The sequence below is a fragment of the Oryctolagus cuniculus genome, chromosome 4 (genome assembly GCF_051225735.1).
Source record: "Oryctolagus cuniculus isolate XC-2025 breed Fujian yellow rabbit chromosome 4, ASM5122573v1, whole genome shotgun sequence".
Taxonomy (NCBI): Eukaryota; Metazoa; Chordata; class Mammalia; order Lagomorpha; family Leporidae; genus Oryctolagus; species Oryctolagus cuniculus.
In genome coordinates, this window is record NC_142870.1 from 153904273 (window position 1) to 153931492 (window position 27220).

A 27220-nucleotide genomic window follows, 5' to 3' on the forward strand; every position below is an offset into this window, starting at 1 on the left:
AAAGCTCACAAACTCATTCGGAAGTACCAACAGGCTAGGCATGAAAAACAAGCCGCAGAGCTTGCCAATATTCTTGTCATTCATTCAGCTGTTTTATACCAGAGAGAGAAGCCGCCAGGGATCAGAAGACGACTTGGGGAGACCACAGCAAAAATAGCAATATGCAAACTGGTGATTTCTTCCTTGGCTTGAAGGTATTTTGGCAAAATCTCCTAAGCAAATAAAAACATTCAACCCCTTTTTCTTAGCCGTGCTTTCTCATCTCAGCCACAATTTTTATCTAGCACCTGTCAAAGAGAAACTATGCACATAAAAAAAAAAAAAAAAAAGATGAAAAAAAAAATCCACCAAAAGGCTTTAGTGATTTTGTTGTCTGGAGTGAGCAGAGATCCTTCTACAATTAAACTGCATTTTTAAAATGTCATTATGAATGCAATGGTATCACAAAAAAGAAAAACGGAAGTGCAAGTACTACACTTTGGGTTTCTCCCCCTCCTGTCCCTGTGTCTTCAAAGAGTTGTGTTAGAACAACAAAAACATACATTTTCCCTGAGAGGATGGAACACACGTGCTATGACTCTACTCCTCAGACCCGTGAAATACTCTAAGTAGGCTTTTCAAATTATTAGAAAATACTGGATTTTAGACTTTATTGATCAAATTCTGAGGTATCCTACAGATAATACTGGTGGCTATAAATGAAGTAACCCAGTATCATCTAAATACAAATCTAGCTGCTGAATCGTGTGACAAACTGTCTTGGTTGTCCTCCTATTACTGGGAGTCATGTAGAACAAGAGCCTTCTCTGAACTGATTATTCGTGCTAGTGCTTGCAAGACTTCCAACTACAGCAACTTCATAACCTTCCAGCATTAAAAGGGGAGAGCACTGGTCACTGCTGAATGCTAAAAATACCACATGATTTAAACCTGAAGGCAGTCTTAGAAGCTTTTGCTGAAGGTTTATGAGCCTGTGTAAACAGCACGTCTGCCATAAGGAGCAGTGAAGTCTGTAGAATCCTTGTCTAAAACTGTCCTGGCATTAAAGTTTGCTGTGCAAATATCACATAATACCAGAGACAGCTGAAATCTCCTATTTAGGAATTTATGGAACTTATATGTTTGCAGGCGTCAGAAAGTCTTTTTTATAGAGCCCCAGTGCTTCACAGTACAATATTAATGCACTCTGTTTGAAAAGCCATAATAAATTATATTTTTAATGCTCTTACCCTGGCTTTCTTAAGATGCATACATTCTTGGCAAACAATCAATAAATAGGGTAATCATGAGTAGAGGCCAAAGAATTTGCTGAAGTGCTGTTTTTCCATTTTTAATAGATAAAGATCTAACAATACGGACTGCTGTGTCTGTTCATTTCAGGATCAATATATTCTTTGTTTTCGCCAAACCAAGGAAAAAATAAATGATTGTATGATAAATGTTATGCATCAAACACAATGAAATTCCTCTGCCTTCTAACTTTATCTACTTAATATTCTTGGCTGCTAAAAGATGCATTTTTATCCTTTGCCTAGGAAATGTAAGGAAAATCTGATTCCTGTACATCTTATTCAAAGATAAAATAAAGACCCGCATGCTACACATATATTACCCTCAATACAAGCACTACATTACAGTAACAACAGTGTCAAACACATCCCAAGTTGTTAAACTTCGTCACTTTAATACTGGCAGGAAGGAGTCAACACTGTTACATATCTTCCCCCTTATAAACCTGCCTCAATCTGTCTTTCATTTATCAAAAATATACAAATATAGCAAAAAATTAAAAACTAAAATCATCAGGGTTTTTCACTACTAAACAATGGATTTGTTCTTAATAAACCACAGAAAAAGGCATCATAAAACTTTTACATTATCTTATGTAAGATTTCGATGATCTCTGAAACTGCCTTACAAACTGGTAATCTTATGAAAAAGCTAGGGTGGTTCTCAAACAGGCTAAATGTCTTATTCTTAATCAGAGTCAGGTTAAGCAACAGCCACCTATATATCCTCTACTACCATCACCTTATGAAAGGACCCCAGTGTAAACGAAGACCAAGACAATCCAAGTCAGTCTTTATCATCTTAAAAGTTCAATGATTCTATAGTGGAGTAAGATGATCCATCCAAGCAACAGAGTCTACACTTTCAAACCTGAGTGACATTACGAATCAGAATGTAGCCAATTTCATATCAGAAAGAGAATCAAAGAAAGGAATATACAAATCATGTTCTGCCACTCCACCCCCACACAAGGTGGCCTTGGGTACACACCAGGGCTTGTAGCTTTCCAGGATTTGGCTCGAAAGTATTTACCTTTCCTAAGGTTGGTTTTCATCAGATGGCCCGAGTGTTTTAAAGGCACTCCCTGCATTTTTGCACCTGTACTCCCAAGCCTTCCTCTTCCTAGCGGGCTCCCGTTCTGCTCCAGGCGGGCAATCTTGGCCGGTGGACCCTTCGGATCACTCACATTGTTAGACATTTCTGAATGTTCTTTCCCCTGAGTTGCCTCGTTCAAATGATCCATACTCAGTCACTGTCTAAAGATCACCTGCCAGAATTTAAAAAGAAGATATGTTATAATTGGGTAGGGGTCTATACCTCTGTGTGTCCCCTGCTCATGTTTTACTGCTAAATTTCTCTCTCCACAAACACATTTGTAAAACTGCTTACCTAGATATAATATAATACAGATGTTACTATATTTCTAGATAACAGCACTACATTTCCATTCAAATTAACAGAATAATTTGCGGAAACTGTACCAACATACATGAATAAAAAAGTGATTTGTCATCTACAAACAAAACTAAATGGGGGGAAATGGGCTTGCTTTTACAATAAGAATTACTGCAAGTATAGCTAAAAAGAAAACAGCAATTTCTATTTACATATTCCTAACTTTTAAAAATTACAAACTCATTACAATACAATAGCAACACTTTAATAAGGGTGAAAAGATAATGACAGACTAAAATATCAGTTAAATCTAACATTTTTATATTTTTACATATATTTTTGTTTTATGAGAAAAAACAAGTACCACCTCCAAAGAAGATAGGAAACATCTGCTGTTTAAACTCTATACTGGCTTTAGAAATTAATGGGAAGGAAAAGTTTTCTACTATCAAAGTTTCAAGAGTTACATGACCTGTTAAATATCTAGTCAAGCCTTGGGTCAAACATGTGATCGGATCATTTCACCCCTAAGCAAACAGGAAGACGCAGAAGAGTTCTTCGAACATTCCAGACACTCAAGCATTACAATTCATGTTTTAGAGTTAGCATTTATGTGTCCACTAGTAATAGAGTAGTAGTTGTTTAAGTAGCAAAAAAAAAAAAAAAGAAACTCTGTGATTTACACACTATATTCATGAGTTAAGTTCACTTTAAAAAAAAAAAAAATCTTGATGATACTGGTAAAACACAACCTCCAGTATTCAAAAGTAATCTCAGTATGCAATGGAATTAACATCATAATTAACTTCAGAAAAAAATTAACAGATAATTATCCTCAGCTATATATTAGACATCAATTTCATACTGTTTACAATAAAGTAATTAGTGTATTATCAAAGTCACTTCTAAAATACAATTTTAACTAGAATTGATAAGAACAGGTGAGTAGAATTATTTTATAAACTTTTATGGTACTTGAAGGATTGTGTTTACCAAAAAGGAAGGGGATCACACTTAGAACAATCAGAAAGAACAGGATAACAAGAACTTTCCACCAGCTGTTTAATAATCTGACAAATCTTTGATTTTTAAAAAATTATTATATGGAACTACTCAGACCTGGATTTGAAAGCCAATCTATACTGACTGTTGAAAAGCATGGCTTTTCTGTAAACATTTGATTCTTCCATTTAATCACAGACTACTTTGCTTCATTCCACGTTTTACTGCAGAAGGGTGCAATGTTAATCTAGAGGTTTCAAAGCAACTCTAAGAATGTCAATTGAAGAACTATAAAGTTTGAGAAATAATAATGGCTATTTATCTTTGTACTCCAGGGTGGCACGCTGAGAACTAAAGGTTTACCGTTGATCGAGGTCCCATCTGTTTTTGGTTATGAGGTTCATTAACAATAAATGTGCCTTTTTTAACCACTTTTTGTCAAGATTACTCTTTTCCATTATATTAAACTGCAGCCTAAAACCAGAATTAACGATACTGACTTACTCAGTATTATAATGTTTCACGTGGATTATAATGCTGACCTGCTTTTTCTGAAATGGGCTGCCTTACCCCACAGCAGAAGGCAAATTTTAAAACACGATTTAAAAAGAAAATCTTTAAACCCTGGGGCAACTTAAGAGGGGAAAAAACGGGAAGAAAGTAGACAACAGTATCAAAGTTAATGCTACAAAACATATTAAGTAGTCATGCGGCTTAACAGCACTTTAAACTGTACAGCAAATGAAAGTGATAGATTATAATTTAGTTAATGTATTGACAATGAAAACATCGTATAGGTCATGCAAAATTATCTTTTGAATACCCACGTTTAAGCGTCTATTAAACACTAAGTCATCCTGTAAAAAGCTTTACGTTATAAAGCAAAATTATATGCACATAAAACACCCAATTTACTCCTTTAAATTCTATGCCCAAGGCTAAAGTTCACCAAACCACAGTTTGGAATGGAAAAGAGCAACCTCCAACCAGGCCTGCCTGGACTGACAGCAGCGGGACCAACTCCGGGCTCACAGATGCCAGGCTGCAGAGTTTCCTTTGAGTTACACATTTTAAGACCCATTTTAGTGGAACGTCTGGTTGGCACACAGAAAGCCAACTACTTTCTCAAAATCCCATTTCCCTGCCCATGAACTACGACCAAATCTGCTGATTTCTGAATCAAACAGTGAACCCAGTTATAGCAATTATTTCCCTGAAAAAGAAAGAAAGAAGCGCACGAAATTCCGGTTTCAAGAATCTATTTTCCTGCAAGGTGGGATCCTTTGCAAGGAGTTCCTGGCTGGATCACCTCCCTGGCCCCCCCGGACCCCCTTTATCCTATTTTAAGAGCTGGTACCCTTATCCGTTCCATAGGGCCGGCACGATCCAGGCCAAGCTTTCCCTGTGACCTTTTAAAGAGACAAAGAAGCAAAGTACTATCTAGAAACAGAAACACTGCAGTTTTACTGAGTGAAATTAGCAAAACCGACCTGAAACTCACCACTTCAAAACTTGACAGCATATAAATAACAAAAACAAAGGAGATTTCCTTTGCAGCCGATTTCTTGAAGAGAAGTTCAAGACTGATGTTTTCTACGTCCTTTTTTTTTATTACAAAAAAAAAAAAAAAAAAAAAAAAAAAAAACAACCCAGCCAGCAGCAGACCTGAAGGCGACTTCCCCTGAAATTGTATTATTTTCTCTTCCCCTACCCCCGCCCCCCTAAGGGGGGGAAGGGCAGAAAAAAACGTCTAGAAGAGTAGCCATGGGGGGGGGGGGCGTTTAAAAAAAAAAATCACAATTCGAAAAACAACATATATGGTTTGTAAAATGTCTAACCTCAGAGAACGGGGTTTCCGATGGGGAGGAGGGGAGAGTGGGGAGGAGGGAGGAGGGAAGAAGATAAAATTGATCTGACAAGTGATTCGTTGGGGGGAAATCGTAAAAACAAAGCAAAATCCGTTTGGAGCCGAACACAGCGGCGGTGCTGGGGAGGCGAGGTGGTGCCTGAGGATTCGCTCCCGAAGGCGGGGGGCGAGAGGGAAAATGACTGCGGACCAGGTCCCCGGGCAGGGAGAGGGTCCCCCCGGCGTCCGCGCCTCCCTCCCGCGCGCCCGGGCGGCCGGCGGGGAGCCCGAGTGCACTCGGGGCTGTCACTCGCAGAGTGGTCGTCCCCAGCCCGGAGGACGCGGACGGAGGCCCCGCGCCCCCTCCCCGCCGCCCCCGCCCCCAACAACTGCGACTAGCGAGGAACAAACCCCAAACTTTTCCCCACAGCCTCGCACCCCCGCCCGGGGCATCTACCAGGGGACGGCGAGGGGGGCGGGCAGAGGGTCGCGAGCACAGCCCCGGGGAGGCACGGAAGCGCCACTTTGGATTCCGCCCTCGCCGACCGCGGCCCCGCGGACCCCGTCCCTGCCCATGGACGCGGGGCTGCAGCGCCTGGGGTGGGGGTGGGGGGTGGGGGTGGGGGGAGGAAAGAGGGCGGGGAGGGGGCGCCGAAGGCACCCCCAAACACCTCACCGTCTTGGCAGCCGCCAACTCCCCGCCCCCTCCCCGAAAGTCGCCGAGCTCTCACTCAGCCAGAGTCTGAGGTAAACAACGAGCACCACAATGGACTAGGACTTGGGGGGCGCGCAGCCCGGGAGCCGCCGCCAAACTGAGGAGGAGTTTCCCGAGCTGCTCCGGGGTCGCCCGGCGCCGCGCTCGGCCCGGGCCCGAGGGCAGCCGCCGCGCCGCGGAGGTGGCGAGGCCGCGGCTCGCCGGGCGGCCCAGGGGAGGCGTGCGCGCGTGTTTGTGTGCGTGTGAGCCGAGCCCCCGGACGGGGCCGCTCCTCGCTCGCGCTCGCTCGCTCGCTCGCTCTCCCCCTCGCTGCCGTCTCTGCCCCCATTAAACGATCAGTGAGTGACTCATCCCGGCCGCCGCCGCCGCCGCCGCCGTGCCCAGCTCGGCCCCGCGCGTCCGCCCGGGCTGCAGCCCTCCACGCCGCCGCTGCTGCTGCTGCCGCCGCTGCTGCTGCTGCTGCCGCCGCCGCCACCGCCGCCGCTGTGGCTGCCTCCTCTTCCTCCTCCTCATTTTAATACACGGCACCCGCTCGCAGCCCCAGCCCGAGCACGCAGCCTCCTCCCGGCCGCCCGCCGCCACCGCCGCCGCCCGCAGCCTTCCCCAGCGGGGCCGGCTCCTCCGCCGCGTCCGGGGAGCGGGAGCGAGCGACGAGCGGCGGCGGCGGCGATGGGGGGGAGGAGGAAGGCGGCGGGGGCAGGGTGCACGGGGAAGGCGGAAAAGGGATGGGGATTAAAACCCGGGCTGGAGGGCCGGGACTGGGGGAGGGGGCGGGGGCGGCGAGCGAAAAAGCCTGAAGACAAGTAACTAGTGAATGAGTGAGCGGAGGGGGTGTGGGGGGAGGCGAGCGCACCATTTCCGGCCCCGGGCGCGCAGGAATTTGTAATGAGCTTGATTAGAGTGAGGCGGCCCGACATTTATTACACACAATACCCGGAATAACAGGGCGCCGCGCGAGGGGAGCGCCGGCCGCCGCCAGGCGCGCGGGGCGGGCGCGGAGGGGAGGGAGGGAGCCTCGCGGGCCGCGGCCGCCGGGCGGGAGGGAGCGCGCGCGCTCGAGAGAGGGAGGGAGGGCGGGCGGGCAGGTGTGCGAGGGAGCGCCGTCCGGGAGGAGGGGCGGGGGCGACGAAAGTGACGGGGAGGAGGGCGCGAGGGCCGGGGCGAACGCGAACCCACCACCCGCACGCCACAAAAGCCACCCGAACAGTGCGCCCGCTGCGTGGCGGGCGGGTGGGCTCCGGGGGGAGGCGGGGGTGGGGGCGCGCTGGCCAGGGCCCGGGCTGCAGGTGACAGGCGCTGGGCACCGCCGTGGGGACGGGCCGGAGGGAGCTCCTCCGCAGAAACGTTGGCAGGGCGCGAGGGGAGCCTGGAGCCGCTCTCTTCCGAGGGGGGCTTCGCCAGGAGGGTGGTCCCTCAACTATCAGGAGACCGCGTGATCAAAAACTAGGAGCTTTGGACACAAGTCCGAGGGTGGCTCAAAACTTCCTCGCCGCTTCGGACGAGGAAATAGGTGGCCCACAGGGGCCGAGTGAAAACTGGGTCACTACAGAGACATCTGACCTGTTATTAGGAAAAGATTGGCCATCGTTTTTCCAATCTGGGCGCGAGAGAGAAAAGTTTGGGTTGGTAAGTTGTAATCCAGGGTAAATTCCCCGGGTACACAAATGGTCAGTATCACCTAAGTATGCACCTCTTAGGGAATCTATTAAATACGGTTCCTATGAAAATGCAGAAACATTACAATCTCGACCAAAATAGCAGTGCATCACTTATCGCTTAGGTTATGGTACCCACCACTCCAGCCCCCTGAAGGCAGTTAATCATTAAACAAAAGCAAAAATGTTAAAAGAGTTATTTCTCAGAATATACTGGCGGAGAAAAGAGAAAAATCAGTCAGATAAACATTTTGTTACACATTTAAAAAAAGCAACAAGTTAGCACAAGTACTGAGATAAGAGGGAAAGATGCAAATGAAGCTCCTTAAAGCTACCAATACACTCTCAGGCTCACTGTTTACATTAGAAATCTAAGAAAAGCAGAAGGTGAAGCAGAAGATAAAGTATAGGAAATGATGGCCTCCTGGGGGAAGACAAGTTTAGGAGGAACACAATGAAAATATATCACTCTAATAGCACCCAAGTTTCACCCACAAACCGGAAAGGTTAGTCAAAATCGAGGAAGGCAACCGTGAATCTTGGCACACAGAAACCCAAGCCCTGAGCAAGAGAAAGAATATGTGATAAGAAAACGCACATCAAAAAAACAAGACATTTCAGGCAATCTTGTCTAAAAAGCCCAATCGATAGGGCATTTTTAAAAGGGGAAAATGTGAGGACAAATGGAGGAGACAAATTGAATGAAAGTATACAAAATGTAACCAATAAGGAAATATACAAATAGTCACAAAATGTAGCACTTCGGTCAGAATTCTTACTGTGGGAGGAGATACTTAAATTTATAAAAAAGATAGTTTATTTTAAAACCTATAATTATAATGAAGAAGATTTTTTGCAATAGGATAGGTTAAATTTGAAATTCCCGACATGGGTAATTTGGCAGTTACTTCAAACTGGTAATGCCTGATGTGTTTCTTTGAAACTTGGTTTGTTTTAAGTAAGGATAGTGCATCGCATTGTACAAACTTAAATAGCAAAGTATCAAAGTAAAGAAAAATTCACTGGATTACAAAAGAATGTGGAAATTGCCTATGCAACTTACTTTTAGCCAGGAATCATAAACCTATTCATAAACACAAAACATAAATGTATATAAGGATATAGCTTGGAAAATGGTAAAGTAAGTGGGCATATAGACATCTAACAATAACTTTATTATCAGGAGTAAAAATATAGTACAACCATGAATCTATCAATCATATCTACATGTTAATTTTCCCTCAAGACTTTCTTTATTCCAGAACTGTATGTCTGTAAGAAATGTCAGAAGTAAAATGGCACACGGAGGTTCTGCGCCTTAGTGGTAGTGGCATACTACACAGATGAACTTAATTGCTATATGTATGTGTGTGTGTGTATATATATACATACACACATATCTCCCTTTAAAATATTCATTATAGTCTGTGAGTGTTGCCCATTGTAAACCCAGATTCAAAAAAGGAAAAAAAATAACAGAATATACCACCTTCCTAGGCATATGTAAGCATAAATTATCATGGTGGTGGTGGGAGCAACATCAATTGATTCTATATAGGCATCTTATATTTAGTAATAAAGATGTGAGCAGAGTTGAGAAAAGTTAAAACAAAATAAACTTTATAAATCTTGCTATCAAAACACAAAACCTCAGGAGCAAGAAATATAGCAACTGAAACACATGACCTGTAAATGGACGTACACGTACATGGAAACCAGCTTCCTATCACACGGTAAGGTATTCATACTAGCTGCACAAAGGAAGCAAAGACAAAATATTGTAACAGACACACAAGATTTTTCAAAGCTTAATGAAAGGACTACTGCATGTTTCAGATGGCAACGTATTAAGATAAATATGCAGGCAGATATCCGAAAGCATTAAAACACATTCAGAGTTTTGAATAGCACATACATTTGTAATAAACAGCGAAGCATTTAGAATTCGAATGCTTTTAAGATATAGCAACTCCGCCAGTGACTGTGTTAGCAAAGCAATGCTTACCACCATAACACTTTCTAAGGACATGGCTTTTTTTTTCTCTTTTAAATTCAAATACAGTTGGCTATCGCTCTATACTCTTAAAGCAGCACGATTTATGTAGCATACTGCTCTTTTTGTCATGTCAACTCTTTGTTTCTGGCTTTAGCTGCAGGTGGTGTTTTCCATATATGAATTTCTGGGAATATGGTCTGTGTTGGCCATATAAGGATGTCTATTTGAGCCATATGTTTTTCTATCATGTGTCTCATTTTGTCTGTCTGGGATGTCAAGACTGATTTCCACATAGTTTCTTGAATGGACCAAACACCAATTTCTAAGAGCAGGGAGGAAAAGCTGGTGCTACAGCCCAAACAACTTTGTCACAACATATATTGGAGAGGAAATGCAATATCCTGTAAACATCTGCACTCATCACATATTATCTATGACTGACATCATATACTTCAGGAAAGAATTTACTGGTACTTGCTCAAGTTCAGAAGTCTGCAGTGTGTATGGGCATGCAGCTTCATTAACCAGACCCCACATCTTTGGAGGTCATGGCACGCACATCCCAGCTACCCTACTCTGAGAGATGCGTGTCCTGCTGCCAACCTGACCCAGCCTTGAACTTAGGGGAGGGAAGTGCACCATGCCTTTCTTTTTCAGTTAATAATCATAACACTGATTAAACTCTATGACTAATCCATCCTGCAAGAAGTTCTGGCCCCATTAGATACTGTGATAGAATCTTGTATTTTTTCTTTGTGACAGTCACATCTTGTCTTTTCCTTTATTAACAGTCCTCATGGTACTAATCAACAACTTGGATAATTATTGGTTTAATAAATATCTCCCTCACTAGACTGTAAGCCTCATGAGAACAGAGATGATATGTCTTGTGTACTGTCATATACTTGGAACTTACATAGTGTCCTTATAATATTTACATTTATGAATGTATAAATAAGAGCAAAAATCTCACAGTGTCACTTGCAACCAGTTTCTACTACTAATTGTGCTGACAATACATTTTACTGATTGCAGAAGTAAGGAGGAGGGACAAGTAGTGAGGGTAACTATATCATTTAAATTTGAATTAATGAAAATTAAATTTGCAATTCACTTAGTCACATTTCAAGTACTCAATAGCCCCAAGTAGTGGGACTCTGGCACTGCAAATGGTGTAGATTCTTGAATACGTTAATGCTTCCTGGTTGTAGAGTTCCTCTGGACAGCTCCTACCTAGAGAACTCTTGTAAAAGATGATTAAGTGAATCCAGGACTGAACTAGGAAGAGTCGTCAAGGTATTGAATGGCATTCAGACATTCTAATGATATCCAAAGTGAGGTCAGTTTTCATTTTAGAAATTATCCCATAGATTTGTAAGGCTGCATGGAATGAGATCTGTGTACTGCTTGGCACAGAATTAAGACAACTTTCTAGATATGCATATCCTTGAGAGGGCCCTGTAATATGTTTGGAATGATACACACATACTCCAAACACTGCTTCCCAGTTGCATTTAAGTATCCCATAGCTGAAGGTAGAAATCAGTCATCCCTGCCCTTACCACTAGCCTCCAGATTTAACAAACACAGCTGCCCTTGATAATGACTGTTTTGGGGACTTTAACGTAGAGAACAGGGGCCTTCAAAAAGTTGGTGAGAAATGGAGATTATGAAAAAGCTCTCCATGAATTTCAAAATTCTTTCGCTGCTCAACAAACCTATCTGTTAATTACATTTTCCCAGGAACTTTTTTGAAGTACCCTCATAGCTACGCAAACTGGGAGAGCATCCAGGTACTAAACAAACAATAGTGTACTGTGGAAAATTATGGCAAAAGGCTCGAAAATGTTGCAAGGGAGATAGAGGAGTAGTGATAATGAACTCTAAATACAGGGCTTAAAGGTGTTTTGTTTGTTTGTTTCCCCTAATAAGTTAGGTTTCAGTTATAGCCAGGAAGATAGTGATCAAAAGTTGTTTCCTAATTACTTTGGGGTAGATGTACATACCCACTGGTAATTTATGACATGGTTCTAATAGACAATGGCTATTACTACAGTGGGGCAGAGCAAAGAAAGGCATTTTTTTCTGCTCATTTCAGGAGATCTGCAAAAGAGTAGCCACTGTAACTGGCTTCTAGAAGCAGACAGGGTATCTGGGCCTTCTACCTAGAAAGCACTTTTTTATTAGCCAAAAATGTATTGGGCAAAAAGTTTTAAAAGCTGCCTTTCCTTCCACAGATGTCAGTACAGATCCCTTCTGCAATAAGGCACAGCAGTGATAATTCTATCAAAGTTGGCACCTCTACCCAGACCCAAAACTGAGTAGGGCATGGGGAAAAATTCCTGCAATTGCTGAGTCTGTCAGTGTAGAGAATGCCACCAAAAACTTAGTGTCAAGATGTCTCACTTTTTCCTCCTGGCTCCTAGGTGCCCTTGGCCAGGAGAGTTGGGGTGAGTTGATCTCCTCTCTACCTTTCGTGTGCACCTTGATTGTGCTTCTATCCCAAACCTCAGTGCTCCAGCACACTACGTGCTCTGCCAGCAACATGGCATTCCCTGTTAGTGTCTCTGCCCCTCCCAATGTCAAGACTGTAAGCATCTTGAGGGGTCACTGAAGTATATATTCCTGGAGACTCTCTCACCGTGCCTTCCACCACAAGGAAGGAATTGAAAAAACGTTTTGATGAGTGTGTCCTTCTAAGAATGCTGCTTGGCAACGTAGGAAGTAAAGCCGGTGCTGGGATCACAATCCAAGTGTCCAGGCTGTACCCACTGCAATTAAGAATGGCTAAGGGTGGGAGCCAGGCATTCAGTTTTCAAAAACTCCTAAGGTGATTCTGATGTGCAGCCAGGTTTGGCATCTGCTGAATTAGGTAATGTTTGGGAGAGAGGGAATCAAATATTCCTTAGCAGCTAGGATATCCCCGAGTTGAAGGTTTTTAACCCCATACTGGAGTTGCTTGGAAAAGTGAAAACTACTCTAGGGGCCACCAGTAGCCCCAAATTTAAAAACATTGCAGGCAAGCCACTTGTTTCAAACAACAAAAATTAAACAAAACAGAACAAAAATGAAGAAGAAAGAAGGAAAGAGCTTAAAAAAAAGGAGGGGCAAATTATGAAATCATTGATTTGCTGAATAAAGATGTGCTATTTGAGGAGCCATGATAAATTAGCATTTCGGCACTTCTTGAGATTTACTGGGGTGCCAGAAATCCTGTGTAGGTATGTGATTTATCATCACAGACAAGCAACTAACCACAAAATTACACATGGAAGTATAGTTCTAAAACCAGTCTAGTATTTACTGGAGCCAGAACCATCCAGCCTTCCTCTAATTTTTTTTTTTTTTTTTTTTTGCCAACATAGCTGAGTATGAGTTTTCTCCCCCTCAAAAAGTTTAACTTTGAGTGGGTTTCTCTATAAATTGGCTGTAACTAATCGGCTTATATCCAGACCAAGCCATTGCACTTGACCACAATCAAAGTGTTTTCATTGTACTTTCGAAGGCGGCCATAGATGCTCTGCCTTTAACAATCCTGGGAAGCTCAGAGATTTTAATTCCAGTGAAGGCAAACAACCATTCGCAATCAATCTACGATCCCAGTCGAGATGTATCAACCATATTCCTTAGTAATGAAAATATTATTGCTAATCTTTCCTGGCTTACTTGGAGGGAGAAAGAGCTTGAGGTTACAGTGGGCTTCAATGCTAGTCCAGGACATTTTTGAGGGAGCATCAGCCAAAGGCAATACCTGATATTGTACTGTTGTGTCCACTACCACAAGGTCTGGGCCAGGGATTATCCATTGGGAAGGAAAGCCACCACCAGAAACAAATGCTTCACTCCTGGACAATAATCATATACTGCCACAATGCTTAGAATTTATTGAAGTGAAGGAGTTTAATTCAAAACTAAAGCACATTCTATTTGAGTTGATGGAGAAGAGCTGGGAACAGATTGTGGTGAGTACATAACAATAAAATGTGAATATTATTAATGTCACTAAATTGTATACTTAAAAAACCATCAGAATGGCACATTTTGTGTTATATGTATTTACCACAATAAAGGTTTAAAAAAACAAATCTAATGCAAAACAATTTTTCATGTATTCCTAACATCAGCAGATATATATTATGAAAATACCATGGCAAGCTTCAGAAAACTAATAAGCTAGAACACACTCAACAAATGCCACAGTCCAGTCCACGCTAGATAATTAATTCATATGATGAATACTTGACCCAAGGATAATTAACATGGACTGATAATTAGAGACCAAGATCCCACCCAATTTGAGGGCCTCCCAGTGAAAGAAAGTGGTTCTCTTTTTAGGTTATATTCAATATAATATCTTAGCAAAAGAGAAAGCAGTATAGATAAAAGCAAACAAGATCACCTAAGACCCTAATATTCTTTGTGAATGCTTTTCAAAAGAGTAAAACTTAGCTATATTCATGAAATAAACAGTAAAACAGTTCCTATAACAGATGAACAGTACTTAAGACTGTGACCTATGACCGTTACAAAATAAATGTAGTCTATATAATAATTTCTAAGTTGTCTATAGATAAAGCCTTTAAAATCTACTCATTAGACAAAAGAAAATAGTTTTTGCTAAAAAATGAAAGGCTTTCAAGTTTAATTTTGCCAGTTACTTAATGATGAAAAAGAGCTTTTTCACTTCTGCATACAACAATTTAAAATATCTTCTTTTCCTATAATATATCAATCAAATTCTCTTTCATATCATCTGTTTCTACTGATTTCATATTAGAGCCTTTTATGTTAATAAAGGAGTTTTTAATGTATTGGAAATTCATGTATGAATTCCGTTACTGACATTCATACCTATGTATATGTACATATATTGTTTTTGATACACAAGACTACAGAATACTATTATACAGTGAATCCAAATTAAAAATATATATTTACTATATGTAAAAGCATTAAATAAAATATTGAAAAATAACTTCCTATTTCTATAGCTCAAGCCCATCAAGTTACCTATTTTGCAGGTGTCTCCTTCTTCATTACTATGTTTATTGTGAGATTTAATCCATCAGATAACTAACATGGCCTGTAAATATACATGCAAATTTCCAATGGATATGAAGCAAAAAGTTGACAAATAATACTACTATGTAACTTTCTAAAAAAGAACTAGAGAGCCTGGAGGTTACTATCTTAATCATTTATTTTTTTCTGTAAAGACTTTTCATTTGTATTTATATATAAATATATATATATATAAACATGTACATAAATGCACTTGGAAGAGAAACAAAAGTGTATTTATGAAAAATTTTGACTGGGAGCACATTGTAACTGTTTTGGGACTGTCTTGCTTTAAAGATGGTCAATACCCACTGTTCTATTATTCCTATGATTGAAGCTATACTACATAGCCACTTTACATCTAATGAAAATTAAACTTCTTATCTCTTCCATGAAGTAACAAGCTTCTCATCAAACATAACTTTTATTTCATTTTTCACAAAGGAGTTTGGTCACTAGAAATTTACCACACTGCAGGCAACTGTAAATACATCTTCAAGGCTGGCATATGCCACAATTTAGGAGATAAAGCCAAATCTTGTGGTATTCTCATCAGATTTGAGAAATGGAAGTGTTTGGCCAACATCCAAGTATGAATGAATATATATACAATAGGCACAGAGCATAGGATGATATACACACGCAGATGATATCTGCATGCCATGCAAGGGAGTAGTACACAATTTGAAAGTAGTCTTCCACAGTTTTCATCTAAAATCCTTAAAAATGGAGAGTCAATGGAACACCCCTTATTAAGCAACTTCCATGGAAAAGTGGATAAATGGCATAAGTAGGAAAAGTAGTGGAGAAAGGATATATAACCTAGATGTGGATCTTGCTTCTTACCGTACTAGTCACACTGAGTGAACCTTCATCCATGAGGCAGGATTGAGTTCCACATCTATAAAGTGATGGAACAGAATCTGATAATCTTTAAGACTTAGATATTCTCTGCCTTTACATTTAATTTAAATATCAACTCCACTTTAAAGAGAAAACACAGAACATTTCTCACATGCTATGTTAGATGTTTATCTATATGTAAGAGACAGGTGTCAAACAAACAAATAAAAAAAAAAAAGCCACTAAGGCAAAGAGAAACTTTAACTCACCAGATTCCATCTGTTACATTTGAATTCATGCATAATTGATTATCCATGACTGGTGAGTTCTTTTCTCACTAGCCGACCAGTTTTCTAAGCATTATGTATTAAATCACTACTAAAGTAGACTGTATTTCAGAAACAGCAAGGGGCAGAATAAGAATATTTTAAATGAAAAATTACATGCCGGTTAATAATAATACAGCTGACCTATGTTTAAGGGAGAGAAATTTTAATCATGTGCATATTAAATATTAATAACCTATTCTGTTATTGTTATAATAAGGTTAAGTAGGCTTCTCCAAGCTTAAGGAAAGAGAAGCAGGAATGCATAATGGTGCAAAAAGATACAGAGAAAGGAGACAGACATAAGGAAAATGTGTCAACAATAAACAAGAGGAAATGAGAAAGAAGGAAAAGATGAAGGTGGAAACTAATCTCTATGTGTCATTATGACTGCCAGAGTACTGGCAAAGAAGCAGCATCCTTTTATTTCAATTTTAATCATTTCTGAATTTTAATACCCGGCTCCTTTTGTAATTCTCCTGGCATTCCCCATATGCCTCCATCCCAGCCAAAACACCAGTGTAAATTAAATGGCAGGCAACCACACCACTGATGTAGCCTCCCTAAAGAACCCACCAGGTGACCAAAACAAAAAAGGTATGTCTATCTTAAGTCCCTGAGGACTTCCAGCCAATGAACTGGGTGAATGTTTTCTACTTTCTTTAATTTTGAAAAGAAGGCAGTAGTGAGGTAATCTACAGATAGAAAATCGTTCGAAAAAATAAAGCCAGCCAGTAGTAATACAATAATCAGTGACCATCAGAGCCTGGAAAAATGAGTTTGCTCTCACTGGCACTAAGGAGCATTACATGATTATTTAATTACAGCTCTAATTTTTGTCTCGTGGATGGCAACATATCAACAATTAATAGGGCAAATAGAGGAGACTGTGTTTTTTTAAAGAGACAGAATGTGCATGATAATGTAATAGGTCACACAGCAGTACACCACTTAAGGAAGACTTCTTTTGTGTAACTAAATAGGACTGTTCTTGAAATAGCCCTGCACACATTTTAAAAAGAAAATAAATTGTAAAGCAAAGGATCTTAACTTTTCAAAATGTTTCACATGCAGTACGCTGCACAGCCTTATTGCAACTCTAGCCTTAGTTTTATGGAGTACAGTGAAATCTTCATTAATATAAATGACACCAAATCAAAGAATATTATAAAATAATATAGACAGCTACAATGAAAAATGTCTTTTAATGCAATAATTGTGACCAATATTTACTCACTGGGATACTGGGGGGAAAAAAACCACTGCAGGAAAGAACAGGCAGAGGTCAATCAGCCCTGGGCCACTAGCCCATAGTATTTTTGGTCCTGGAATATGAAAAAGACCACTGCATGGCAGTGCCAAGAATTCAGGGGCGTGCTCTACGTTGACTCCAGTATGGTTCGTTACCAGAGCCAAACACCAAAGAATCATGAATCTTCATAGAGATAGTTAACCTAAACCTGAAGGTCAGACAATGACAGTAAAACAGAGACCCTGGAGCTACTCTCAAAAAAAAAAAAAAAAAAAGAGCATGTAGTTAAATGGAGAAAAACATCATGTTATCCATAAAACAGGGGCATGTGTAGATTAAGTATTCAGATAACCTCAATAAAAAATAGAAAATTAGAAAGAAAAGTCTCTTTTGCCAATAAATCTTTATCAGTACAAACCACATTCAATATTTTACCATTAATTTAGCAATTCTTTAATGAGTATCGACTATGTGCAAGGCATAGAATGCTAATTGTGTAGTGTCTCCTATTTTATATAATACAAATATGTACCTTACACATTTGCCCTTTTGTAGTTAAGTACCTTGCAGAAACAAATAATGGTATCACCTACAAACTTCATAAAGTAGAAATACTAGTGCATTTTTATGCACATATTACAAGGTTATAAGTCAACAAATTCCAATTAGCCAAGGGAATCACCCAATTTGATAGAATTTTCTAAGTAGGGCTTAGTCCCAGCTTTAAACTCCTCTGGTTCCATTTCCCCGCTGTTTTGCCTAGCTAGAAGCCACTGTGAAAATCGAGGTTTGAGAGTTGGACAATGAAACATTCTTAGAGCTGCCACTGTGATCAAATGCTCAAATGTATTTTAAATAATTGGTTATATTGAATTCTAGGAAAACAATTTGGCTAAAGATGTCTCTGTACTTTAACTGACAGGTTTCCACAAAAAGAAGTAGTAAGAGGTGCTAAATCAACTCAATAAGCTTTTAACAGTTTATATTGGCCAAAGCAGTCAAAATCAAGAAAATGTGTGTCTCAAAATACAATATGGGAAACCTAAAACTGCTGAGAGGTAATAATTTCTAATGCCACTAGCGAAATCTCTCATGACAAAATTAATTGCAAAGGAAAAATAAAATACAGGAGAAAAATTTTATAATCCAATGGAAAGTGTTTAAATAGAGCTGTTTTAGTAAAACACCTTTGATGATTCTGGACCAAAAATCTGACTCTATACATTCTAGGAGAATTTTTTTAAAGAGTCTAGCAAGCAGCAGCTTGCATGTAAGAGTATACATCATTCTTTTTTAGCATGATTGCTAATATACAGGTAACATGTCTCAGAAAAGGCTGTAATTAACCGTCTCCTGCTCTAATAACACTAATAAGCATACAGTATTATTAAAATACAATGACTCCATACAAACTAAGGCTGTCATTTTTAAACTTTTAAGATAATGTTCTAAATTGTTTTTGAGTCCTCTTAAACCATCCAAAAGGAAGCCCACCTCTAAGAATTTTGTTTCAAGCATAGTTATTAAAATGCTATTCTCTCCTTCCACAGTCTGGAGAAATCGCTAACATTAAACAACACATCTAAGTATCATGTCAGTTGGTGAAAATACAATAGGAAGCACTTAAATTATTTTATTAACTCTATAGATTCTTTTAAAATTTAAAACTGTAAGTATTTTAAGTTAGGACTCCATATACTGGTACAATGTTTTCTGGGAGAAAGAAAGGCCTGTTATATCAAGAATTACATCGCCCTGTTGTTAATCCCAAATGATTTCCATTGTCTGGTTCACTGGAACAGGAAAACTCAATTGCATTCAACATCAAACAGCTAATTATGGATACACTATATGCAAGACTATCTCCATTTCAAAAGATATCTGCCTACACTAGGTTTCATTTTATTTATTATAATTATTACAATAAAATATTTATAACATAAAACCTCTTTTACCTTAAAGTCCTTAATATTATAAACATTAAAAGGCCAAATTGTCATGTACATGCTCTTAACGGCATATCAGAAACCATTGAGTAAGACTAGAGAGAAATCTCCAGCAATCAACTCTACTACATGCCTGGCTTCCAGGAAAATCGCATCTAAAGAATTCCCCATCACAGAGATTAGGCTACCTTCTCTTTAAACATCTCAAAGAAAGAATGTCTAATAGTTTCCCCCTGGGAGCTTGCTACCGTATTTCACCCCTCAAAAAGGAATGTCCACTGAAGAATTTTTGTTGGTTATCTGATCCCAAATCATCTGCCGCTGAGAAAAAAAGTAATATCCCAACACGGAGACCTCCCCCAAACACTAAAGGTCTATCTTGCACAGTGGCTCTAGCCCCGATTCTCCACATACAATTGACTATAGGAACTTTTCTGGCACTTACCCTCCAAATATCAGAGGTGCTTCTCCAAATCTAGCCCTACCGGAGAGGTCTAAAAAAGTAGTAGCCTCTGCTGAGGTGACAGTGACGAAGTTCTCTCTGGCACTTGCTAGCAAGGCAGAAGCATCCCCAAATGAGGTGGTTACCAGTTGCCCGGGAAGCAGCTGGACCATTACTGCAGTTCTGAGGGTGCGTCACAAATCAGGTCATAGCTCTGGGTTGAGTCCACCCACTTCACCCGGTACACCGCCCTCCACTTCCTGCACACCTGGGGGGAAGGGGTACAGAGGAGGGGGCCGGCTCAGGTCCACAGACAATCGAGTTAAGGTACAACCAGCTGCAGCCTGACATGGGCTTCTTCTGCAAGCATTTCAGCCTCATTTTGGGGACCTGCACCCCTAGGTACTCACAAATGCATACAACAATAAGCTGGCTCTAACATGAGTGATAAATGTAATAAAATATTGCACAGTTAAGTGTTTAAACCAGGAAGATTTTTCCTTCACTGGAAAATGAACCAACTCTTAATTTCTAATTACAAGACACCTCTCTACCAACTGTCAAATAACTGGACTGAATAAATTTCAGCAGAAACCAGGTACCTAAAACTCGGGAGTACCAGTTAACTAATTCTCAGCTCTCCTCATTAGATCACCACCATATAAACAGAATTGCATCCTTGAAAGTCCATTGAAAGAAGTGACTAGAATCTTTTACAAACCCTCAGACAGCAACAACTGTGGAAGTGATACAGTGTAACTTGAAAGAGTAAAAATAGGCCAATATGCTAGAGAATCGCTACACTACTAAATCTCACCCTGAATATATATACACACAATCTGTATCTATTTACTCTCAAATGAAATATCCGATCTTAAAAAAGACTTAAAAAAATAAACAGCAAAAGGTACCGTTGGCATAAGTTCAAAAGTACGAAATAATGTGTGTTAATGTGTTGATCATGCTCTATGAAGACATCAAGTTTAAATAGACTTACCATTGAGAACAGCAGTTAGAAACAATATGTAAATTGCAATAGTAGACACTTTTTCTTGGGTATAGTGAAGAAGAACCTTGTGTAACAGATTTGATTTATATGCTGTATTAAGACCACATTCCACTCTGATGTCAGCAGAATATGTGATTAGAGATTGACAACTGTGCGTAGACAATGACTGTAAGAGCTTCTTAGGTAATTTAAGGGAAAACAAGCATTTTCTCAAGTGAATCTTGAGTTCAGAAATTCAGCTTTATCAGTTTATTGATGCTTCAAGGAGGTCTTCAAAGAGAAAGGACTTTTAATTTAAAAGAAAGCAACAAATGCATTTAGTGCACGTATCAAAAGAAATCAGAAATCTCCCCTATCTTTAAGGACGGCAGATTAATAAGAAGGCAAATAACGGAGAGGGCAAGGGTATTTTCTGAGGAAACCCAAGAGAATTAACCAATCATTGAGCCCTACTTCATTCTCATATGTGCAGGTCTTCATTAGAAACTGTAGCATTCCATCAAAGACTGGGAAAGGAAGATACTTTTTCAAAGTTATTATCTAAGAAATCAAATAGCTTCATCTATTTGGAACTTTGTAGAGAGTTAATTCAGCAAACACACACTTGAATGTGTTTGAACACACGGTATCCTGAGGTTGCTGGAAGATGACTATTTTAAATGGCATGCGGATTCTTTTAGGGTTTGATGTTATAGTTGAGGTATGCAAAGTAAAAGTGCATAACATTTCTTTTCAACTGGTTCGCACACGACAGAAATGAGAAGATAGAATTACACTCCTTTAAAATTTTGCCACTGGAAAATGATCAAAACTCCTCTCGACCCCTACCCCCAGCCAGGAAGAGTCTGAAGGCCTGGATTACAGCACAGGTAGATATTAAAATGGAGACAGAGCCGTTATTTAGTGGTGACAGGAATATAAATACGTGCACTAACCTATAAACTGGTATTTACTTCAGGAAGGTAAGTAATATTTTTCCTCTGATTGCTGAGCTGTCAGTTTAATGCAGCGTAAATAAACAGTAGGTGCCTGCTAGCTCTAAGTAGGAAGTGTTCATTCCACACGAGGAACAGATTACTGAAGCCTGATGCTCATCATGCTGAAACGTAACTTTCATTTTACCAGAAAATATTGTGGATGATTTTTCGTGCCTGATCTATTAATTAACTTAACTCTGTTCTGTCAAAATGTAAACCAATTTGTAAAAATCATCACAGAGTTTTTGGAGTTTGAAAACCAAATCAATTTGAACAGTAAGAGTAATGACTGCTCTGTAATCTGATCACAAATGCTAAAAGTGAATACTTCACATCATCAGCAGAAACTCACAAAACCAAAAAAGACAAAGAACGTATGTAAATAACAGGGTTTAATAATCCGAGTTATCTAATTCACTCCCAATTCTCCTGCTTTACTAATTAAAAGCAACTGGCACCTTTAGTATTTGGCAACCTTGTGCTACTTGGGTCTTTCCAATATGCATGCTAACTGTACTCTCTGAAATATCTAAGGGTAAACCATTCATGAAAATCAAACCACTTTCCCTAATTCCAATGGAAATACTGCCGAACACACCCAGGAGAAGCAGCAAGTTTGAAAATAAAATGATGATACCCTTTCTAACAGCATTCATGTAAAATGTGGCTTGCTTCCTGTGTGTGCCACAAAGCTATGGAGATATACAGCAACTGATTTCCTCCTTAAATATGAGTATCAAGCAAAAAATATTTCATGGCACATTTAAAATGGGAATACATCTCATCTAAACAGTATGAAAGGCAATTTTGGGAGGTTTCTATTTAAAATACGAACAAAAATTCTGGTAATTAATCAATAGATTATAAGAAAAGGAGGTGTTTTAAAATACACTTTTTGACTGCAATATGTCTAGACATAATCTGAAGATTGATTTAGTCACATGCATTTATTTTACATACTTCATCAATTCCAAGTACTAATATAACATAAATTACAGTCATCCAAGACAACATGTATGGAAGAAACGATGTATTTGTGTAAAGGGCATATCTATATATGGCCCTTCTGGAAATTTACAGAGCAGATGAAAAATCACTAGAGTGCTTTAGAGAGTCCCTGCTGTATATCCATGTTGTGTTTAGCTTAATAGTGTTTGTAACCAAAAGATTTTTACAATAATGAGGAACAGGTGCCTGTCACCTGACCTTTTAGGCCTAATTTACAATCCACAACCTGTTACATTAAAAAAAAAGAAAAGAAAAGAAAAGAGCTGAAATTCTCCTCTAGATATCTCAATCTTTGCTAATTTAATGTACTGGAGTTCCTAACCATCACTCAGCATATCCTATCATAGTCAACCACAGGTTCATATGGCTGGCAACAGACTTCTTTGCAGCAATAAACCAAATAATCATTTTGTTGCTGTTCTTGTTTAAGATGCTAGGAGACAAAAGAACTGGTTTTCTAGATTATCAACCAAAGAATATATTAATTTATTACAACAACTGAACAAAAGGCATTCCTTTTGAATACTTTTACATACAAAGAACTATTATTTATTACATATTTCAACTTGTGGGAAAGTGAGGAATGCATTGATTCTGAAAATAACTATTCAGACTTCTGGAAGTTCTTTAAGTCTTATCTATTTCTTCCCTCTCCCACCCCCACAGCACACACATTTTAAGGAGTTTGCACTTTAGGAGGGAAGCCCCTATTCTTTTTTTTATTCATCATCTGTATTTATTATTCTTCAGAAGGGAATACAAAATTGAGTAATGATTTTACTTCTCTTGTATTATCCTGTTACATGTAGCTATATTCAAATTTAACAATGCTTTGGATTTTATAGCTACTGCTTACATATTATGTACTACATATGACTGAACAACTCTACATTTAAAATACTGTTTCCATTAGAAAAAATATGAAGTAATAAGTGTCAAATGGTGATGAAGAATAAACATTTGGTATATTTATAAAGTGCATAGCTATTTAAAATGTGCACAAGTAGGATACATATTTTGCTACAGTTACATTTTACATGACATGCACATTGTCTAAAGTGTATTTAATAATGAGCTTAACCAAGTTAATTAAAGTATTTACGTCTGGTGATTGTGTTAAACACTTGGTGAGGTAGTGAAAGATACAGCCAGTTACTTCTGCTAACTAAAGTTGAAATTATGCACTTATTATAACCTTTCCTAACAATGTGAGAAAAACAGAGTAAATATATTAAATTTGTTTCACAACAGATGCTTAGGTTGTTAATATTTAAGATGCCTATTCATGCTATTCCTGTCTGCACATTTGTCAAAAATGTAAGCTTGAATGCTAATGTTTGCCAGCAGACTGGAGCAGCCAGTATATGAATGTACTACTGTTCCACTAAAATAATACGCAATAGAAATAAAGGACGGCTGCTAAACCATCACACTAATACCACGTAGGGGACTGCAGGTTTTCAAAGCAAATACTTGCAACCTTGGCTTTCTCCAGAGTTAAAGTGCGGGGCCTATTTATTTATTTATCTAGCAGCTACATTTGAATATAGAATAAACCTCACATTCCTGACATCTCGGAAAAATCCACCTTAGATAGGGTGTCGACGTCAGTTAAGTTTGACCGGGACGAGTTACTCTGTCCGCAGCACAAACACTGCAGATATCAGGGGCTGCTAAGGACAAAACCCGCTCTTGACTTACTCTCACCCCCCTCCTCTGTCCTCTGGGGAACCTCAGGTCCCGGGCCTCCAAGGATGCAGGCGTGGAAGCCCAGTCAGTCCGGAAAGAAAGGTTCCCTCCCTGCCAGCATCAGATCTTTCTGTCGTCCCTGCTTTTGTTTTTTTAAAGCACTACGTGGAGTTCCAGTCTTAGAGCGTTTGCCAGGAAACCCCGGGCTGTCTTGGAGAAAGTTCTCCGAGGACGGGCGCCGGGGTCAAAGTGGCCAACCGGAGCACTCTGCGACAGGACCCCGTGGCTGACGCTCGGAAGGGAGATGTGCGACGCCCCGGTTGGAGGCCGGAGCCAGAACCTCCAACCCGAGTGCCACGCACTTCGGCCCTCTCCGTCTTCTAGGGTCACCTCGGGAGGGTCCTGCTCAGCGTCCCCCCTCCCGCGCCCAGCTCCCCGCCTCCCTCCCCCCCTCCCCGCAGCCACGCGCCCCTCCCCGGGCTGGCCACCTGCCTGCTTCTTCCCTCTCCTCGTGGTTTGCCAAGCCCCGGAGTCTCGGCAGGGGAGAGCACCTGGAGGAGGCCGCCGCGCTCAGGTCCTGACCGCAGGAGGGGACCTCGTGGCTGCACCTGTGACGTCCCGATGCCCGCTCCGAGGGCAGCACGCGCCCTGCCTCCTAACCCGCATCCACGCCGCAGCCCCTCCGGGACCGGCCTCGCCGCAGCCAAGCCCGCGAGGGCTCGAGGCGCGGAGTGCTGCAGCTTTCCAACTCCCGGCCCCGACGCGAGCGCCCAGGCGCCCGAGCGGCTCCCAGGATGGAGAAGTTGCCACAAACTTCCCAGGCCCCTCGCCTCCGCCGCTCGCGGCCAGCCGCGCCAGCGGGCGCAGAGGAGGCGGGGATGGACCGGCCAGGGATGCTGCACGGACCGGCGGGCCGGCGGGGGCACATTTCCTCTCCCCAGCCCGCCCAGTCCGGGGCGCGCGGAGAGCCTGCCCCTTTCCCCGTCCGCGTCCTCTGGTCTCCTCCGTGCCCGGTTTCTCTTCTGGCAGGGGCTGGACCGATGACCTGAAGGGAGTTTGCCGGGCAGGTGTGTGCGCGTGTCCACACCTCGGGAGAGGGCGAACGGCGGCGGCGGCCAGTGCCCAGCCCGCCGCTCTCCCTCCCGGGAAGGCGCACCCCTCCGGGGGCTCGCGAGCCCCCGGGCCCCGGCGGCCGCCCGCGAGCGCTGAGCCGAGCCGCGGGGCACGGGGCGCGGGGCGCGGGGGTGGGTGTTGCAGAGAAGTTTGGGTCGATCCCGGAAAAAGAGGCAGGCACGGCCGTGAAAGAGCAGGAGCAGCGGGGAAAAGAGGCAAAGGAACAGAACTCACTCAGGCATGGGTGCTGGGGGCGGCGGTGGCGTCGAGTGCGGCCGAGAGCAGGCACGGCTCCGGGCGGGCGCGCCCGCGTCCGACTCCGAGGCGGCGGCTCTGCCTCCCCAGCCGCCGCCGCCGCCGAGCTGCGGCTGCCGCGGAAGTTAATCGCAACTTGACTTCAAGTTGCCTTCTTTTCCCCCTCCGAAGTGGGCGTTTAAAGGGTAGAGCGAGACGAGGAGCGAGGAGCGAGCGAGCGCGCGGGGCCGAGGGAAGGAAGAGCAGGGGGGGGAGGGAGGAGATGTTAACGGGGGAGGGGGAGGGGGAGGGGGAGGGGGCGGCGGGGGCGGGCGGGGGAAGGGGCCGGCGGGAGCCGCGCTCGGCTGGGCGGTCGCCGCGCCCGCAGTCTGCAGGCGCAGCGCCGCGGCCGGGCGCCCCCGCGGGAGGCCACAGCCACCCGGGCGCGCATCCAGCCGCCGCGCCTCGGCCGGCTCGCTGCGCCCGGGGGCTCGGCGGACCCCGCGTCGCCGCTTCGGAGCTGGCGCGGCGCGGGCGGCCCGGCGGGGCGGCCGGCCGGGGCCCGGCCCGCCTCCCCAGCACCCGCCCCGGTTTCTCCCCCTGGCGGCGGGAGCCTCCGCGGCCGCTGGCAGCCCTGGGCGCACGGGAGCCCGAGCTGAGCCGAGCCCGAGCCGCCGCCGCCGCCGCCGCCGCCGCCGCTGCTGCCGCCGCCGCGCGCGCCGCTCCCGGGCCCCCTCCCAGCGCGCCGGCCGGGGTGGGGGCGGGGGCTGGAGGGCCCGGGGTGGGCGAGGGGCACGCGCCGGGGTTAGCGGCGAAGAACGGACCTTGGGCCGCTAGGGGTAAGTGTGGGCGCTCGGGGGTGCGCGGCACGATTCCCGACGCCCGCCACCCCTGCCCCCTCACCTCTCCGGGCCCCACCACGCGCACCCCTCCTCTGCCGCCTGCGGCTTCCTCTTGTTGTTCGTTGTTTGGCTGGGCTTTTGGGGAGGGTACTGAGAGGGGGTGTCAGCGGTGTGGGTACCGATGGAGGAGGAAGTCAGGTGCGAGGCCCCGATGCGCCCCCCTCCCAGCCTGCGTGGGGTGCATCGCTCCCCACTAGGGGCATGTGGGCCAATTTTTTTTTTTCCCGTCAGTGTTCGGTCGAGATCTTTCCTAGAGGGTCGCTTTCCCTCTCAGCCTGGCCCGTCCGTCTCTCTTCATCCCACCCCCGTCCCACTCAGCACCCCCACCCCCATCTTGGAGGGCTGCACCCCAACTGAGCGGCGCTTGGTGGTAGAACAGAGGGGCTCGCTTGCCGACCCCAGCGGTGTGCCCCAGCCCATTTGTTTCAATATTCCTCCTTATGTCAGCGGCTGCACTTTTGAGCCCACTGGAATGAGAACGCCTAAGCTGAGGTTCGAGTCCCCCCAAAAGCTGGGGGC

The 27220-nt window shown here is 42.9% G+C and overlaps 1 protein-coding gene across 13 annotated transcripts in view; it reads right to left on the bottom strand.

The window, feature by feature from the left end:
- Nucleotides 1-26955, bottom strand: part of SATB1 (SATB homeobox 1) — a 99299-nt gene extending 72344 nt beyond the window's left edge. For 5 of the 13 annotated variants that reach the window (XM_070073219.2, XM_051818501.3, XM_070073218.2 and 2 more), the window contains exons 1-2: nt 5189-5607; nt 2323-2557 (exon numbers count right to left, since the gene is read on the bottom strand). In XM_070073219.2, the coding sequence (XP_069929320.2) occupies nt 2323-2533 (211 nt within the window). In that variant the 5' untranslated portion in view covers nt 2534-2557; nt 5189-5607. Of the gene's footprint in view, nt 1-1229; nt 1393-2322; nt 2558-5177; nt 5608-15806; nt 15862-19772; nt 19933-25799; nt 26056-26702 lie in introns of those variants that run through there. The other 8 variants (XM_089332295.1, XM_051818499.3, XM_089332293.1 and 5 more) reach the window with 7 other exon arrangements.
- Nucleotides 26956-27220: the final 265 nt, after the last annotated feature.